Here is a 17,504-nt window from a genome sequence, read left to right on the forward strand (position 1 = left end):
TGGGTGAAACCTAGGCCTGTGGGCGGACACCTGGGTTGTTCTCTGACTCCCTGGGGTGGGGTGGGGGGCTCAGAGCCAGCCAGGAAGGTGACTCCAGGCACTGGCATCTGGGTTGGGGAGCAGCTGGGGGAGGGGCCGCCTATGGGGCGGGAGTGGGGAGCAAGGGTTTCAGCCGGCTGGGGTGGGGCCAGCACTGGCCCTGAGGGCCACGGGCTGCACTTCGGTTTTACTGTGGCCATTTTCCGGGTGCACAGGGACGACCGCATGTTGTGCCGGGTCAGGCCTGGAGGGGAGGAGGCCCGAGCAGGGCAGGGAGGGCGGAGGGACCAGCTCCAAGTTCAAATTCCAGCTCCCAGAAGAGTGACCTTGGGGAGGAGTCAGCTTGAGGCCAGGGAGCCAGGTGGGGCCCTGGGACGGGGGAGCCCCTCCAGCTGGGCTGCGCCCAGGTCTGGACGCTGCGAGCACTGCTGGGCGGGGCGGGAGCCGCTGCTGCCACGGGCAAAGCTGGAGCGGAGTAGGGGGTCCCTGGCGAAGGCGAAGGCGGAGGAGTCGCCCGCCAGGCCCTGCCTCCCAGCAGAGCTGGGGCTGACTACATCAGGGCAGGGACACAGGTGGTCAGTGGGCACTTCAGAAGCCCGGGAGCCCTGCCCACCGACCTCCCCTGCCATGGCAGACGCCTGAGACACAGGGGCTGCCCAGGCCAGGCCAGCGCAACCCAGACTGGAGGCACATGGGCCCGCGCCGCGGGGCCCCAGCTCCCCCACCCTCCACCTCCCACACCCCAGACTTGACCCAGGGCCTGACCCTGGGCTGGGGCTCACTCCCCAGCTCCCACAGCCAGGAAGCCGGCCCCAGAGGAGCCCCCAGCCTGCCCGGCATCGGGGTCGGGGGGCAGGGTCCGGGGCCTTCGAGGGGCAGGAGAACCCCCTCAACATCTTCCTCACTGGAGGAGGGGCTTCCTCCTACTGAGCCCAAGGTTGGGAGGGGCTGTCTGACTCAGAAGTCACTGGCTTACAAACATCCCCAGCTCACGGCGCCGCCCCAGGACCAGACGGGGCAGGCCAGGCCGCAGGCCCCGCTCCTGGCCGCCAGCCCAGGGAAAGCCCGCGGGCCCGGCGCGGCCCCTCTCGCCAATGCCCCGCGCGCCCCAGCCCGGCCTGTAGACCCAGGCGGAGCCCCGCGTCGTGCCGCCACCTGGGGAAACCGAGGCCCGGGGACCCGCCGTCCGCCGCGAGCGGGTGCGGGCGCCGAGCGAGGCCGGGGCGCTCACCTGCTCTTCTCGCAGCCCCGCTCCTGGCCGTCCGTCCGCTGGTCCCTTCGTCCGCGCGTCCGCCTGCCCGTCTGTCGGTGCCTGGCTCGGAAGGAGGGAGGGACGCACGGAGGGGCCGGGGCGGGGCACGGGGAGGAACCTGAGCGGCAGGTTAGTCACCTCGCGCGGGCTGGCCCTGGGCAGGGGCGGGGGCACGCGGATGGCCCGCCCCCCAGGCTCCCGGGACAGGGCCCCCACCACACACGCCCTCTCCCTGCGCAAACCCCACCCGGAGAGCCGGGGCGCCGGTGGGCGCGCGGGCGGGGCCGCGAGCCCGTCCCTCGCGGGGGTGGCAGGAGGGCGCACCTTGACGCTTTGAGGTTCTGCAGGCAGGCCGAGCTGCCTGCGGAGCCCCGGGGAGGGCAGACCTGCGCCTGCTAGGTGCCCCCAGCCTCAGGGCCCCAGCACTCGGGCCGGAGGCCCATCTTCTTCGCCTGGTACCCCTCTGGTCTGGAGAGGGCGCCAGGGCTGGGCTTCAGACTGTGAGTCTCCAAGGCAGGACCACCGGCCAGAGACCCTGCTGTCCTGTGCCCTGAGCCGGCCAGGTAGGGGGCAGGGAGGTGTCCCTCCTGACATCTTTCTTCACGCTGCCCAGCCCAGGTGGGCACTCCGAGAGGGGTGGGGCTGTTCCTTGGCAGGGGTTGGGACGCCTGTGGCCCAGGATGTCCTTGAGTGGCCGGGCAGCCGGCATGAAGGCGCTCCAGGCAGCGACCCCCTGCCTTAGGCCAGGCCCCAAGCCCTGCCCGTAGTTTTGTCTTTCCTCCCCCTGAGCTGACCCCCCCAGGATGGTGCTGCCCTCTGAGCTGGGTGGAGAGGAAGTGGAGAGGAGGGCAGGCGCCCCCAGGGCTCTCCTACTGCTCCTGGGTGGGGGGAGCAGGGAAGCGTGTGTGGGGTGCCGGTGTCCCAGGGTCGAGGAGAGCGGGCAGCTTGCCAGGAACCCCTGGGGAAGGAGGCACCCTGTCCTGGAATGTCGGCGGCACTGCCCCTTCCCACACTGCGGGGACCTCCCTGCCCACATCCTCGGGTTCCGGGCGAGCTTGCACAGGGGTGCAGGGAGTGGCTTCGTCCTCCGGCCTAGCCCTGCCCGAGCCCTGGCGAGGCCTGGCTTCCTGATTCTCCCCCTCTGTTGACAACCCCGAGGGGAAGGCAAGCCTGCCCTCGCCCGCTCTTCCTGGAGGCCGAGCCTGAACAGGCAAAAGGGAGAAGGGAGCCACCGAGGTGGGCACCCTCTGTTCCTCAGAGCGGGAGAGCTGACCCCCGCAAGGATGCAGGTGGGAACCTGGAGCCCCAGACTGCCTGTGGCCACCTCCAACATGGAGTGACCTGTGGCCAAAGCTATGGGTGTGTCTAGGGTCTGGCCCAGATCCTCGGGAGGGTCGCGAACCCGGCAGGCATCAGGCATCTTGCCACAGGGAGCGGCTGTGGCATCCTTGGAGGCTTCCGGAGCCCACTCAGGGTGCAGGGGGTGGAGCTCCGCTGAACGCAAGGAGGGCTCCGCAGGAGGGCACCTCGCCTGGCCTTCGGGCTATAGGTGCTCACGGGTGCTGAGCCCAAGGAGTCAGGGGGCAGAGGCGCTCCCACGCCCACTCACCCCTAAGGACAAGACCACTGGGGTGATAATTCGGCCCTCCTCGCTGAGGCCAGCCCCGAGGCCCAGGCTGGCGGAGGGCTGCTCCAGAGCTGCTGGGCCTGGGCCCTGATGGACCTGGGCGGAGGGAGAAGCCTGGAGGCAGGTGGCTTCAGGCAGGAGCAGTTCAGGGAGGTACAAACATTCCTTTATTTTAAAGATACAATGAAGAGAAAATGTCTAGATATTCAAACACAGTGTTTTTCTAAACAGAGAAAACGTGCAACTGAAACAAATGCAGGAAGGCCGCTAGAAAACACCAGCTCGGATTTCTCCCGGGAACGCTCACCGAGGATCTGTGAATGGCACAAATCCCCAGAGGAGGCTGCCGCCAGCTCCCCGCAGGTCTGCAGCGTCCAGATCACCTTTCCTCAGCACGCCCAGGCAGAGGGGGATTAGGCAGCCCGCGAGTGCCTCCTGTGGGAGGCAGAGCCCAGGACCCCCAAGCTGCCTGCGGCTACAGGGGAACAGAGAGCTCCAGCCCCTGCACGGGGTGGGGTGCCTTGGACCCCGGGAGGCTTTGACCTGGCCGCCTGCTTTCCGAAGAGCCTCAACCCCCTCCGCACCCCAGGGATCACCAGCCAGAACCGGAGCCCTCTCAGGTTCCACCCCCACCCTGCCCCCCGAGCCTGCTCAGGGCCCCCGCTGCAGCACTCTGTTCTGCCCTGGAGCCCAGCCCCGCCTCTGCCTTGCACACCCCGCCGCAAACACACAGTCTCTCTAACACTGGGGCAGGTGAGCACGAAGATGCCCTTCCTGCTCGAGGTGACAGTCGGGGGACCACCTGGGGAGGTCCTGAGGAGGGCTCCTATCCAGGGCTGTCCCACAAGGCTGGCACTGCTCACCTAGCTGACGAAGGCAGCAATGGCCACCACGTGCAGGACGGCCTCCAGGCCGTGGAGCGCCAGGAGCAGGGCGCCGAGGGCTGAGTCTACCCGCAGCACCAGGGTCTGCCAGAGCAGGAAGTAGGCAGACAGCAGGGCGACGCCCACGGTGAGGACCAGGCTGGCAGCCAGCAGCACCTCAGCCTCCATCAGGTTGCCCATGGTGCCTGGAGAGCAGAACAGACACAATGGGCGGGCAGGGCCTTCCGGACACGGGCGCCTGAGAGGACCCTGGCGGCATGGCTGTGAGGCCAGAGCCAGCTTCTGACTGCCATGCGGCATCCGAGGGTGTCAGGGGGCAACCCTGAGTGACCATTGCAAGGGGCCCTCCTGAGTGACCATCACAGGGGAGGGAAGTGCTCTCACTGAGGCCCAGCTCTGGGTCTCCAGGTCAGCAGTGGCGGGGGGGGGGGGGGGGGTAGACGCAGTCTGGATCTGAAAGTGATCCCAACTATCTTCTGACAGCTTTCCCTCATTCCACATGGACTGAGAGGATTTTCTTTAAAATTTCCAAAACTGCTTTCCTCTACGCTGTCATTCTGGAAGATGTCACACACACTCACAAGAAGACAAAGCGGCTGCACGTCTCATAGACCAGGAGCAGCACAGAAGACGCTCACCTCCAGTCACCCCAGGTGTGAGGGGCGCACAGAAGATGCCCAGGGGCCCCGGGGGTGAGGGGCACCCGGAGACAGGGCGGGGGCAGAGGCCGTTTCTCACCCACCGCCCTCCCACGTCATATGCTCGGGGGGGAGGGGGGCCCCGGCTGTGCCCGCTGCTTTATCCGCCGTTCCGGCAGCAGGAGGGGAACACGCAGCGTGACCTCATTTAAGAGGCATGGAGACACGCCTACGTCTGTGTGCCTGTGACTGGGAGTGGGGAGGCCTGCGCCCTGGCGGTGAGCTGTGAGACAGGGAGGGGACAAAGTCCTATTAGGGCTCCTGCACTTAGGAGATGAACTGTGATACAAAGTGATGTTTAAAGGTTCCTCTTGCAGCTAGCGACGCTGTTATCTCAAGCGCTATACGGTTTCCAGTCAACTCACCGAAGTATAACCGAATCGCTTCCAGAATCCCCATCAGAAACAGCAGAGTCAGGTCGAGGACCAGGCAACTGTGAGGATAAGTGAAAACCTGACCTGGAGACAAACCAGCGTCAGAGCAGAGCGCGTGACAGGTGCCCGGGCCCCACCCTGCGTGCTGCCTTTTCCCGCGTGACTCACTTTTATACACGAGCAGAAGGAGCGTAGCCAGGAAGTGCAGGGCGCAGCACCTTCCACTCAGACCCAGCAACACCTGCAGCGCGAGCGGCGAGAGCTGGCCAGCGGTCAAGGACTCTCAGGCCCAGACTGCCCTGCCGGGGCACCCGCCCCAAGGGGGCCGACAGAGGAGGCCCTGCCGGTGGGTAGGTCCAGCCCAGGCCCCGGCGGGTGGCCATGGAGACCTGACCATCGGTGCCGCCTCGGCTGGCAGGGCCCCTGTGGGGTCGGGGGCGGGGCTGGGCTTCCCTCCTGGGACATCGTCGCCTGAGGACCCAGCACACCTCTGGTGACCGCAGGCTGGAAAGCCTCGGCTTCCTGGGCTTTCCCAGGCTCATCACCCTGACCTGGGTCCCAGTTATAAGACTGAAAGCAGAAAGTGACTTTTCCTCATTTTCTTCAAAGAAAATGTCTTTGAGGGATGGGGGCGGGGTGGGGGGGGGGGCGGACAGTTAAATGTTTTGCCCAGAGCTTTGCTCAGCTCCGAACACTTGTCATTTCTCTAAGTGTTCCAGGCAAGGGCTTTCAGTTTCCTGTGCCTCCTGGGTGGGAGTCAGGCAGCTGCCCCTCAGCGCATGGCTGAGCAGGAGGCACTGGTGGAGGAGGTCGACTCTCTCGCCTGGCAGAGGACGGTCCACCCCCCCCGCCCCACCAACTCGTACTCAGAACCCAGAGGTGGGGGTGGGGCTTGAAGGAGCAAAAAGCAGGAGCCAGGAGCCAACTGCAGGTGCCCTGTGTGGAGGCCTGGGTCCTGGGCTGACAGAGGGCCAGGGGACGGAGCAGCAGGATACCACCGTGGAGGAAGCTCTCCCTGGAAGAGAAGGAACCAGTCAGGGAGGCCCCAAGCCTTGGCCTGCTCTGTTGTCGAGCATCACTGGCCCACAGAGAGGCTCCTTTCCAACACCTCTGCACCCGTCATCCCTCCAAGGAGGACCTGACCACCTGCTGTGCTGAACCTGGGCGGGGAGGCAGGGTGTCCTGACGAGGCGAAGCCCTGACCCACGCGCACGCTAAAGGCCAGGACGGGGGGATCTGCCCCATCGCCAGGGACGAGCCAGACGTGCACCTGGCCGCACGTGTGCACATGAAGACCTTTTCTGATTCAGGTCTTTGTCGTTGATAAGACACGTTTGCTTTTCTCTGGAATTTTATTCATAAAATTAAATCTCTCCCCAAATAAGCATTTCCTGAGCCAGCAATCCAAGTTCTTTCCACCCTCTCCAACCGCACAGCAGTTACGCATTCTCCCTGCATCGTGAGATGAGTGTGGGCCTCGGAATCTGCCAGCAGCAGCTGGGACGGTGCTCTCTCCCACACCACATCGTCCTTGGCCCAAGCAGGCAAGAGAGAAACCTTTGGCCTGAGTGAGCTCTGGGGGGACGTCAAAGGGTTAGACCCTGCTTCCCGGGCAGATCCGAGGTCCTCTAGGGAGTCTCACTTGGGGAGAGGTCTTAAGTGGTCGAAACAGGACATGAGCCACGGAGAGGCAGCAGGTGCTGAGTGCAGGGAGCCGAGGCGGGTGCCAGCGCCATCACTAAGAAAACCCGCAAGGCCACACAGGAAGAGTGGGCTCCACGCCGGATGCGCCCTCTTCCAAGCCCGGGTAAGCTCGGCTACCTCACTACCTGTCACCATTTGGGTGGACTTCTCGCTAATCAGGAGTTTCCTCTCTTCCGACCCTTCTCTTGACAGTGCGCTGCAGAACCTCAGATCTGCCGCCTGCCCATTGTTGCAGACTGAGATGGTGGGGCTCGGGGAAAATATGCTGTAGAAAACCCGTCAGCTATTTGGGATTTAAACGATGAACGTCAAGGGTAGCTACAATCAGATACGGTGTTCCAATGATTTCGATCTACAGAAAGAGGCTCATTCTGACAAGACAGCCGGGGCTTTTAGGACTTCACATTTTTGTCAACGATCTATTGCAGTAACTGCGGCTGTGAACAGGCGTCCATGCTAGTCGCTCAGTCGTGTCCGACTCTTTGCGACCCCATGGACTGTAGCCCGCCAGGCTCCTCTGTCCATAGGATTCTCCAGACAAGAGTACTGGAGTGGGCTGCCTTTCCCTTCTCCAGGAGATCTTCCCGACCCAGGGATCGAGCCCGGGTCGACTGCAGGCGGAGTCTTTACAGTCTGGGCCACTAGTGTGCCAGAAGTTAGATGCAGAAGCAAAGAGAACAAACGTCTTCCCTTTGGTGACACAGGAAGGGTGTGAAGGGACCCCGCCCTGGTGGGAACGCGATTTCCACCGCAGGAGAACGTGCGAACTTCAGACCGGCGCCCGGCACCAGCCCGCGCTCCGGAACCCCGCGGCCGGGAAGCGCGGCGGGCGCTCAGAGCGCAGACAGCGCCGCCGGCGGGCTCGGCGCTCCAGACCCCCGGGCCGAGCGCCCGCGCCGCCCGGACTCGGCACGGGGCCCCCGCGCAGGGCGCCGCCGGGCCAGGCCGAGCCGAACCGGGGAGCCCCCGCCGCCCGGCCTCAGACGAAGCCGTCCCGCTCGCTGCCGGCCGAGGAGCACAGGGGCGCCCGTCTGGGCCGAGGGGCGCCGCGCGTCGCCCGGGGGAGCCGGGGCCGCACGGCCGCGGGCCCGGGCCGGGCTCTGCGGGCGGCGGTCTCACCGAGTGCACACGCTGCGTCCACTGGTTAATACCACGCGCGAGGTGCCCCCGCACCGGGAAGAGCCGAAGCAAGCGGGCCGCTCTCCCGGGGCGCCCCCCGGGCCCTCCCGCTCCCCGGCCCGCGGGCGCCGCCGGCCGCTCCCCTCGCCGCGGGGCCGCCATCTTGCCCGCAGGCCCCGCCCCGCCCGCCGAGTCCGCCGCGATCCCGGCAGCCTCTCGGCGCGGGACTCGGACGGAATCCCTTCGGCCATTTCCGCTTCTGCTCCCGAAGGGGCTCGACGGCGCCGCGTTTCGGGACTTGATTCCGAACCGTGGCCGAGGCCCGATCAGCCTGTCCGACAGCGCTCGGGCACTTTCGGCCAGGAGGAGGAGGCGAGCCGAGACGCGAGAGGATCCCGGCTCGGGAGCGTTCGGCTCCTCTCGGCTCCTCCTCGGGCGGGCTCGGCTCCCGGGGCGGGCGGAGCCGGTGGCGCACGAGTTTCTAGGCCGGGCCGCGCCGCGTCGGAGGCCGGCAGAGTCGGCCTCACAGTAGGTGCCTTCGCCGGCTGAGGACGCGCCGGCGCGGCCTCCTGAGCGCGGAGAGGGCTGGCGCGGAGTCGCTCGGAAACCCTCGGGCCGCCTCGGACCAATTCGGCCTGACTCGGCTCCGCACTTCGGCCCACTTCGGCCCAAGTCGGCCCTCGTCGTTTCTGGACTGCAGGCCTCGGCCCGGCTCGACCGGGCCGCTTCGTGCCGGTTCGGCTCCTGTTCGGGTGGCGCCGGCTCGGCTCGGCAGCCGGCCTCGGGCGGCCTCGGCTCGGCTCGGTTCAGCTCGGCTCGGTTCGGGCCACCCTCCTCTGGAGGCTTCGGCTCGGCTCGGCCCGGCTCGGGCGGCCTCCTCGGGCGGCGCGCTTCGGGCTCTGTCCCGGCCTTCGGGCGGCCCCGGCCGGAGCCTTCGGGCGGGCTCGGCGGAGTCCGGATGGAGGACTCGGACTCGGCCGCCAAGCAGCTGGGCCTGGCCGAGGCGGCGGCGGTGGCGGCCGCGGCCGCTGTGGCGGCGGCGGCCGCGGCCGCGGCGGGAGGCGAGGCGGAGGAGCCGGTGCTCAGCAGGGACGAGGACTCGGAGGACGGGGACTCGGAGTCGGAGCGCGAGACGCGGCGGGTGACGGCCGTGGCGGTGATGGCCGCCGAGCCCGGGCACATGGACATGGGCGCCGAGGCCCTGCCGGGCCCCGACGAGGCCGCTGCGGCCGCCGCCTTCGCAGGCAAGTGCCGGCCGCCCGCGGTTCGCGCCCACCTGCCCGCACCTGCCGCGCGCCCGCCCCGCTCTCTTGTCCCCCGCGCACACCTGCCGTGCCCCCGCCCAGCACGCCCGCGCACGCACGTCGTGTGCCCCGTGGTCCCTGCACACCTGCCCCAGGGAGCGCCCCGGCCCTTTCCTGCCGCACACTTGCTCCCTGAACGCCTTTCCCTTCTTTCAGGATTGCGTTCCTTCCGGAACCTTCTCTGCACCTGCTTCTTGCCCTGCCCGTTCTCCCCTCCTTATGTCCTGGTTGCTGGTGACACGGGGGTCAGGTCCTCGCCTGGAGGAGCGCGGGGATGGGCGTGTCTGGTCACCTAGAATCCTGCTGGCCGGGTCCAGATGGAACTCCAGATGGGAGTGAGGCGCGCTCAGTCAGGGAGGGCTCGCAAGCGTTGGGGGCAGTGGCTCTGGAGGCCGGGACCCTGTTCCTCAGTGCCCCCTCTGGCCTGTCCCCATGCCCCCCACTCCTCGTTTCCTTGATGGGTCTTCCCTTCCGCGTTTTTGTTCTTGATGAACAGAACACGCTCATTCTCAAGGTTCCTGAGCCATGCCCCAAAGCGCCCTTTAGAGGTTGTGCCTCCCTGGCACACCATCCTGAAGGAGGTAGAGGCTTTCCCAAGTGACGGTCCCTCCCACGTCAGGCTCCGGGTTGGCCCACAGAGCCAGGTGCTGGAACCCTTGGGGAGTGTCCTCAGGCTCTTCTTCCAGAAGGAACTTCATGGGTTTCAGAACTGGACAGCGGCCTCCGCATCCAGGTGCCCTTGCGTTTATCTGGCGCTGGAGGTGCTGGGTGGGGCCAGCTCCCCTGCTACCCACCTTGCCTCTGGTCTGCCTGGGCTGTGGTCTTTTGGGATTCTCGCAGAAGCATGGGAAGAAAGATTTGTGGCCCTTAAATAAGGGTTCCATTTTCGTTGCTAAACTAGTTTAACATTGAGATCTTGAATAGTTAGGTTTTTCTTCAGGTTTATGTTATTTTTGCTCACATCTTTCTGAAGGCAGAAAAGAAATATGATGCTGTTTGTCCTGACATCAGAGAAGTGTACCAACGTCAGTTTTTGTTTGTTTTTTAATTGACTTTTGACTTTGCTGGGCCTAGTGCTCCGTGGGCTTTTCTGCTGCTTCACTGCTGCCAGCTGTGCGTGGAGGCTGCTGCCAGCTGTGCGTGGAGGCTGCTGCCAGCTGTGCGTGGAGGCTGCTGCCAGCTGTGCCTGGGGGCTGCTGCCAGCTGTGCCTGGGGGCTGCTGCCAGCTGTGCCTGGGGGCTGCCAGCTGTGCCTGGGGGCTGCTGCCAGCTGTGCCTGGGGGCTGCCAGCTGTGCCTGGGGGCTGCTGCCAGCTGTGCCTTGGAGGCTGCTGCCAGCTGTGCGTGGAGGCTGCAGCCAGCAGTGTGTGGAGGCTGCTGCCAACTGTGAGTGCAGGCTGCTGTCGAGCTGTATGTGGAGGCTGCTGCCAGCTGTGCGTGGAGGCTGCTGCCAGCTGTGGTGCAGGCTGCTGCCAGCTGTGCCTGGGGGCTGCTGCCAGCTGTGCGTGGAGGCTGCTGCCAGCTGTGGTGCAGGCTGCTGCCAGCTGTGCCTGGGGGCTGCTGCCAGCTGTGCGTGGAGGCTGCTGCCAGCTGTGGTGCAGGCTGCTGTCGAGCTGTGCGTGGAGGCTGCTGCCAGCTGTGCCTGGGGGCTGCTGCCAGCTGTGCCTGGGGGCTGCCAGCTGTGCCTGGGGGCTGCTGCCAGCTGTGCCTGGAGGCTGCTGCCAGCTGTGCCTGGAGGCTGCAGCCAGCAGTGTGTGGAGGCTGCTGCCAACTGTGAGTGCAGGCTGCTGTCGAGCTGTATGTGGAGGCTGCTGCCAGCTGTGGTGCAGGCTGCTGCCAGCTGTACGTGTAGGCTGCTGCCAGCTGTGCGTGGAGGCTGCTGCCAGCTGTGGTGCACTGGTTTCTCACTGCAGCGGCCTCTCTCGTCGCGAAGGTCGGCTCTAGGCTGTGTCGGCTTCGGTCGGTGCGCCTCCTGGGCTCTAGGGCACAGGCTCGGTAGCTGTGGTGTATGGACTTGCCCTGCTGCGTTTGGGATCTTCCCAGACCAGGGATTGAACCCATGTCTCCTGTACTGGCAGGTGGATTCTTTACCGCTGAGCCACCGGGGAAGCCCCAATCCACTGGGGAAACCCCAATGTCAGGTGTTTTGTTTTTTTTTTCTTTGCACAGTTTTATAGTTGTGTTTTTTGAATGTGTTAGAACTTGGTTGTTGTGGGTTACTGAGGTCAGGTGACTCCTGGGTTTCGGTAGTTCAACAGGACACCGTGCTGGGCTGAGGTTGCCTCCTCTGGGCTGCTGGCCAGGTGTGTAGACCTGAGCATGGGCTCAGGCCCCTTAGGCCCAGGCTCCCTGGGAAATGGTGGAAAAGACACACGGGGGGCAGGGATTTTCAGAGCAGTTCAGTGAGTGCAGGTTGACAGATTGTGCGGGACCCTCTGTCAATCTGAGCACCTCTGCCAGGCACAGACACAGCTAGGCTCGGGACATTCTGGAACGCGGTGCCACCCCTGGAGGGGGGCGAGCAGCAAGGGAAGGCTGTCAGGGCAGCCTGTCAGGTGTGGGCTGTGGCGGGGGTGCAGGGAGGTAGGGCACGAAGGCTGCTGGGAGGGGCCAGGCTCCATGTCGGGGGGCGGAGGGCACTGGCAGGTCTGATGGGTTTCAGGAAGAAGAGGTCAGTGGCAGGTCGAGGTGATGGAGGGGGAGGGAGGGGTGGACCTCAGCCAGAACCGTGCTGACCCATGGGGTCTGGGAGGGTCCCCACAATAAGGGAGGGGACTCTGGGATCTGAGAAGCTCCTTCTGGATGGTTTTTTTTTTTTTCCTAGAAGGGAGCAGGAGGCCAGGGCAGTTTGGCAGAGCTGTGACCAGCTCAGTGGGTCTTCACTGTGCGTGGCAGGCTCTGCGGGGATGGAGAGGTAGCCTCTTATCCTTGGAAGGACCAGGTCGAGCAGACTGTGGTCTGGAAACATTGGGCATTTCATGCCCAGGGTTAGGCCTCCCTTGGCAGTTCAGGGACCTGCCATGGCAGCTGCCCACCACGCCATCCCCTGGCGGCCTCTGGCTCCAGCCAGGCGCTGAGTCGCGCTTCCGTGTTGCAGAGGTGACCACCGTGACGGTAGCCAGCGTGGGCGCCTCGGCAGACAACGTCTTCACCACGTCTGCGGCGAATGCCGCCTCGCTCTCAGGCCACGTGCTGGTAAGACCCAGGCCAAGTCTGGGCGGGGGGACCCTGAGCCCGCCCTCCGCCGAGCGCCCGGGGTGGGGGGCAGGAGCACGCCTGGGGCTCTGTACACTTGGAAGCAGAGTTGTCACTGGGACGGCGACCGGCAGGAAGCTCGCTCTCGAGTGTGAGGGTGGCAGGTCTGTGGAGGCCTCAGGGCGCAGGTTTAAGAGCGGGGGTTTATACGCTCTGGTGCCCGGAGACACCGGCCGGTAGCCAGGCAACAGCTCCGTGCCTCGGGCTGGTGTCCGACCCAACAGCGGGCTCTCTGGTCCCGAGGGCCGGGAAGTTAGGGCACCCGCGTCCACAGGCTCTGACGACAGGAAGGCCCGGAATCTGGTGCGACCTTCCTGGACGCCGACAGGGAGAGGGTGGTTCAAGTTTCCGCGTGTCCCGCCTGCCTCATTAGAAAGACCCTCTGTGGCTCTCGAACCAGCGCAAAGCATTCTGCTTTTCCGCTCCAGAGTCGCACGCGTCCAGCGATTCACACTCACGCAGGGCCGATGCCCTGACTGAGGTGGTGACCCCGCAGGTCTGTGAGAGCAGGCCGGGTGTGCGTGTGCCTATGGGTGGGGGCCCTCAGTCCCACGGTCGACTCCTCATCTCCTCTGATGTGAAGGCAACGTTTTCAGAGAGGAGCAAAGGTCTCTGCCTCGGTGTTTCCCTCTCAGCGTGGTAGCAGGAGCATGTCCCAGACCTTGGTGTGCAGTGCGCCTGGGTCCCTAGTCCACTGCAGGGCTATCTGGGCGAGGCCGTGAGGTGTGCCTGGGGGCAGTCAGGGTGGGCTCGCTTTCTACACGGGCAGAATGGGGTCTCTTACTGGCCCAGGAGAGGCAGTTGAGGTCACAGCAGCATACAGGCCCATGGGGAGGCATGTGGGCAGTGTGGCTTGGGAGGCCCCTGTTCTGGGTGGGACTTGGGCATGAGAAATGGTCCCATACCAACCGGATCTTGGCTCCTGTACCAATGGACTTGGCCTCTTGGAGACCATCCCTTGAGACCTGTGACCTTGTGAGAGCCTCCAGGGTAGAAGAGAGGGCCTTTCCTATGCTGGAAGCAGGTTCATCCCTTAATCTGTGCAAGCCACGTGAGCATTTGCTCGGGGCCACGCAGACCTCGCCTCTGGTTGGTCTTGGCTCGGAGTCTGGAAGAGGCCCCCCCGGGGGCGGTGTCACCTGGAACCTGTCTGGGGGGCCACAGCCTGGTACAGAGGGGTGCTGCGGCTGTCCCTGAGACGGTGGGTGTTCTGTCCTGCAGTCGGGCAGGACAGCCCTGCAGATCGGGGACAGCCTGAACCCCGAGAAGGCCACGCTCATTGTCGTGCACACGGATGGCAGCATTGTGGAGACCGCCGGGCTGAAGGCACCTGCAGCGCCTCTCACCCCAGGTACTGCCTGCCCGCTCCGGGCCTCCGGGGCCAAGTGCCCCCTGGGCTGCTGGAGCGTATTCCTGGGTGAGCTTCTGTGTTTTGTGGGGAGCTTAAATATCGAACATTGTTTAAGTAGAAAATGTTCCAGGCAGTGAGTGTTGCCCAGGGTTGTGGGGACGGGGTGCTGAGCTGAGGAGGACCTGTGAGAGCAGAGCTGTCCCTGTGCTTCCCTGTGGTCCAGGCTGCGCTCAGGGTCTCTCACGCTCACGGTGCTTTCTTTGCTCAAGGACCTCAGTCTCCTCCGACTCCTCTGGCTCCCGGTCAAGAGAAGGGTGGCACCAAGTACAACTGGGACCCTTCGGTGTACGACAGTGAGCTGCCCGTGCGCTGCCGCAACATCAGTGGCACCTTGTACAAGAGCAGGCTTGGCTCAGGTGGGCGGGGGCGGGCCCAGGAGGATGGGGGTGGGCCCAGGTGGGTGGGGGTGGGCCTGAGTGGGGTAGGCCCAGGTGGGTGAGGGGCGGACCCAGGTAAGTGAGGGGTGGGCCCAGGTGGGTTGGGCTCAGACCACTGCTTCTTCTTTGAGGTTGGCCTTCTTTCTGCAACCTCCATATAAGCTGGGCTCAAGGAAGGCTGTAATGGCATAGACTAGTTAAGCAAACAGGCACTTTGAGGGGGCGCTAGGCCTGGACCATGTTTCCTGAAGTCTTGGGTCCACTTGGTGTCCGGTTGGCAGGAAGCTCTGCAAGTGGGCAGAGGTCATCAGCTCCATGAGGGAGGTGGTCGCCGCATGGTGCCCAGGGCATCAGGTGGACGCTCGTGCAGGTGGTCAGACACAGCGCCCACGGGTGTGGGTTCACAGCGGGGTACCAGGGGCCAGCTGGCCTGGCGTGGGCAGGAACCACAGCAGGTGGCCTGTCCTTTCAGGAGGCCGAGGCCGCTGTATCAAGCAGGGGGAGAACTGGTACAGCCCCACCGAGTTTGAAGCCATGGCAGGAAGGGCCAGCAGCAAAGACTGGAAGAGGAGCATCCGCTATGCGGGGCGGCCACTGCAGTGCCTCATCCAGGTACCCCAGCGCTCACCTCCCCGCCTCCTGCCTCCCAGGGTGTCAGCTACGCGGCTCTGAAGGCCCCCAGGCCGGAGTCAGACAGACAGGGTTTGAGCCCTCCACTCACTTGCTGTGTGACCTGGGGCAAGTTACTTAACCTTTCTGTTTCCTGATGTTTCAAATGGGATGTTGAGGATGTTTGCACGGTACCTTGTGCAGGATAAGAAATGGATGAGGCAACACAGCTTCTGTTTGAGGGAGCTCACGTGAGTTTCTTTATTAACAGGAAAAATCAAATGCAAGTTTAACAACGTGTGTGGGGGAGAGACCCAATAAGACGGAGTAACTCTGTCCATGACTTTTTGAAACACACCAGCTGTCTCTCAAGCTTATCCGTGGGCAGAGGGCCCCTGCTCCTGTTTCCAGTTTAGCTCTTGGGGTTAGCAGAGGCATCACGCCCATACTCCCTGGATGGGAGAGGGGGATGGTGTGTGCAGAGAGGTTCTGGAAGAATGGGGTCCATGCTCATGGGGGGGGGGTCAGGGTGGAGCTGGTTGGAGCCTGGGCCTGTTGCTTGAGGGACACCCACATTTGTTGCGGTGTCTCTCACGCCCTCTCCCTGTCACGGTGTCTCTCTCCCCCTCCCCGTGTCGCGGTGTCTCTGACACCCTCTCCCTGTCACGGTGTCTCTCTCCCCCTCCCCGTGTCACGGTGTCTCTGACACCCTCCCCAGGTCGCGGTGTCTCTCATGCCCTCTCCCTGTCACGGTGTCTCTCACGCCTTCCCCGTGTCCCGGTGTCTCTCACGCCCTCCCCGTGTCGTGGTGTCTCTCACGCCCTCCCCGTGTCGCAGTGTCTCTCACGCCCTCTCCCTGTCACGGTGTCTCTCACGCCTTCCCCGTGTCGTGGTGTCTCTCACGCCCTCCCCGTGTCGCAGTGTCTCTCACGCCCTCTCCCTGTCACGGTGTCTCTCTCCCCCTCCCCGTGTCGCGGTGTCTCTGACACCCTCCCCAGGTCGCGGTGTCTCTCACGCCCTCCCTGTCGCGGTGTCTTGCACGCCCTCCCCGTGTCGCGGTGTCTCTGACACCCTCCCCGTGTCGCGGTGTCTCTGATACCCTCTCCCTGTCATGGTGTCTCTCTCCCCCTCCCCAGGTCACGGTGTCTCTGACACCCTCCCCGTGTCGCGGTGTCTCTCACGCCCTCCCCGTGTCGCGGTGTCTCTCACGCCCTCCCTGTGTCGCAGTGTCTCTCATGCCCTCTCCCTGTCACGGTGTCTCTCTCCCCCTCCCCGTGTCGCGGTGTCTCTCACGTCCTCTCCGTGTCGCGGTGTCTCTGACACCCTCTCCCTGTCACGGTGTCTCGCTCCCCCTCCCCGTGTCACGGTGTCTCTGACACCCTCCCCGTGTCGCGGTGTCTCTGACGCCCTCCCCGTGTCGCGGTGTCTCTGACACCCTCTCCCTGTCATGGTGTCTCTCTCCCCCTCCCCGTGTCGCGGTGTCTCTCACGCCCTCCCCGTGTCGCGGTGTCTCTCACGCCCTCCCCGTGTCGCGGTGTCTCTCTCCCCCTCCCCGTGTCGCGGTGTCTCTCTCCCCCTCCCCGTGTCGCGGTGTCTCTGACACCCTCCCCAGGTCGTGGTGTCTCTCTCCCCCTCCCCGTGTCGCGGTGTCTCTGACACCCTCCCCAGGTCGTGGTGTCTCTCACGCCCTCCCCGTGTCGCGGTGTCTCTCACGCCCTCCCCGTGTCGCGGTGTTTCTCACGCCCTCTCCCTCTCACGGTGTCTCGCCACCCTCCCCGGGTCGCGGTGTCTCTCACGCCCTCTCCCTGTCACGGTGTTTCTCACACCCTCCCCGTGTCGCGGTGTCTCTCTCACGCCCTCTCCCTGTCGCGGTGTCTCTCACGCCCTCTCCCTGTCGCGGTGTCTCTCTCACCCTCCCCGTGTCACGGTGTCTCTCACGCCCTCCCCGGGTCGCGGTGTCTCTCACGCCCTCCCCGGGTCGCGGTGTCTCTCATGCCCTCCCCGGGTCGCGGTGTCTCTCTCGCCCTCTCCCTGTCATGGTGTCTCTCACGCCCTCTCCCTGTCGCGGTGTCTCTCTCACCCTCCCCGTGTCACGGTGTCTCTCATGCCCTCTCCCTGTCACGGTGTCTCTCTCACCCTCCTCTTGTCACGGTATCTCTCACGCCCTCTCCCTGTCACGGTGTCTCTCTCCCCCTCCCCGTGTCGCGGTGTCTCTGACACCCTCCCCAGGTCGCGGTGTCTCTCACACCCTCTCCCTGTCGTGGTGTCTCTCACGCCCTCCCCGTGTCGCGGTGTCTCTCTCACGCCCTCTCCCTGTCACGGTGTCTCTCACGCCCTCCCCGTGTCGCGGTGTCTCGCCACCCTCCCCGGGTCGCAGTGTCTCTCATGCCCTCTCCCTGTCACGGTGTTTCTCACGCCCTCCCCGTGTCGCGGTGTCTCTCACGCCCTCTCCCTGTCACGGTGTCTCTCACGCCCTCCCCGGATCGCGGTGTCTCTCACGCCCTCTCCCTGTCACGGTGTCTCTCACGCCCTCCCCGTGTCGCGGTGTCTCGCCACCCTCCCCGGGTCGCAGTGTCTCTCATGCCCTCTCCCTGTCACGGTGTTTCTCACGCCCTCCCCGTGTCGCGGTGTCTCTCACGCCCTCTCCCTGTCACGGTGTCTCTCACGCCCTCCCTGGGTCGCAGTGTCTCTCACGCCCTCTCCCTGTCACGGTGTTTCTCACGCCCTCCCCGTGTCGCGGTGTCTCTCACGCCCTCTCCCTGTCACGGTGTCTCTCACGCCCTCCCTGGGTCGCAGTGTCTCTCATGCCCTCTCCCTGTCACGGTGTTTCTCACGCCCTCCCCGTGTCGCGGT

General features: G+C 65.0%; 2 protein-coding genes across 2 annotated transcripts in view; one reads left to right on the forward strand and one right to left on the reverse strand.

Annotated features, from left to right (window-relative positions):
• Nucleotides 1-3,781: 3,781 nt before the first annotated feature.
• On the reverse strand, nucleotides 3,782-7,859 carry TMEM80 (transmembrane protein 80). The gene is made up of 5 exons (XM_052662259.1): nucleotides 7,837-7,859; nucleotides 5,870-5,885; nucleotides 5,043-5,136; nucleotides 4,866-4,958; nucleotides 3,782-3,987 (listed from the first exon to the last, which is right to left on the reverse strand). The coding sequence occupies exons 1-5, from the start codon at nucleotides 7,857-7,859 to the stop codon at nucleotides 3,782-3,784; spliced, it is 432 nt and encodes a 143-aa protein (XP_052518219.1).
• A 796-nt stretch (nucleotides 7,860-8,655) lies between these two features.
• Nucleotides 8,656-17,504, forward strand: part of DEAF1 (DEAF1 transcription factor) — a 28,478-nt gene continuing 19,629 nt past the window's right edge. Inside the window, exons 1-5 of the mRNA XM_052661859.1 lie at nucleotides 8,656-8,941; nucleotides 12,097-12,194; nucleotides 13,476-13,605; nucleotides 13,875-14,021; nucleotides 14,515-14,654. Coding sequence (XP_052517819.1) covers nucleotides 8,656-8,941; nucleotides 12,097-12,194; nucleotides 13,476-13,605; nucleotides 13,875-14,021; nucleotides 14,515-14,654 — 801 coding nt within the window. The remainder of the gene's footprint in view (nucleotides 8,942-12,096; nucleotides 12,195-13,475; nucleotides 13,606-13,874; nucleotides 14,022-14,514; nucleotides 14,655-17,504) is intronic.

This window comes from Budorcas taxicolor, chromosome 25 (genome assembly GCF_023091745.1).
Source record: "Budorcas taxicolor isolate Tak-1 chromosome 25, Takin1.1, whole genome shotgun sequence".
In the NCBI taxonomy this organism is placed as follows: Eukaryota; Metazoa; Chordata; class Mammalia; order Artiodactyla; family Bovidae; genus Budorcas; species Budorcas taxicolor.

Coding starts and splice junctions, on each gene's coding strand:
- TMEM80 (XM_052662259.1), bottom strand. CDS start 7,859: ATGGCGGCCCCGCGGCGAGGGGA. Junction 4,959..5,042: donor CCTTCTGCTCGTGTATAAAA/GTGAGTCACGCG, acceptor GTTTGTCTCCAG/GTCAGGTTTTCACTTATCCT. Junction 3,988..4,865: donor AGCGATTCGGTTATACTTCG/GTGAGTTGACTG, acceptor TCTGCTCTCCAG/GCACCATGGGCAACCTGATG.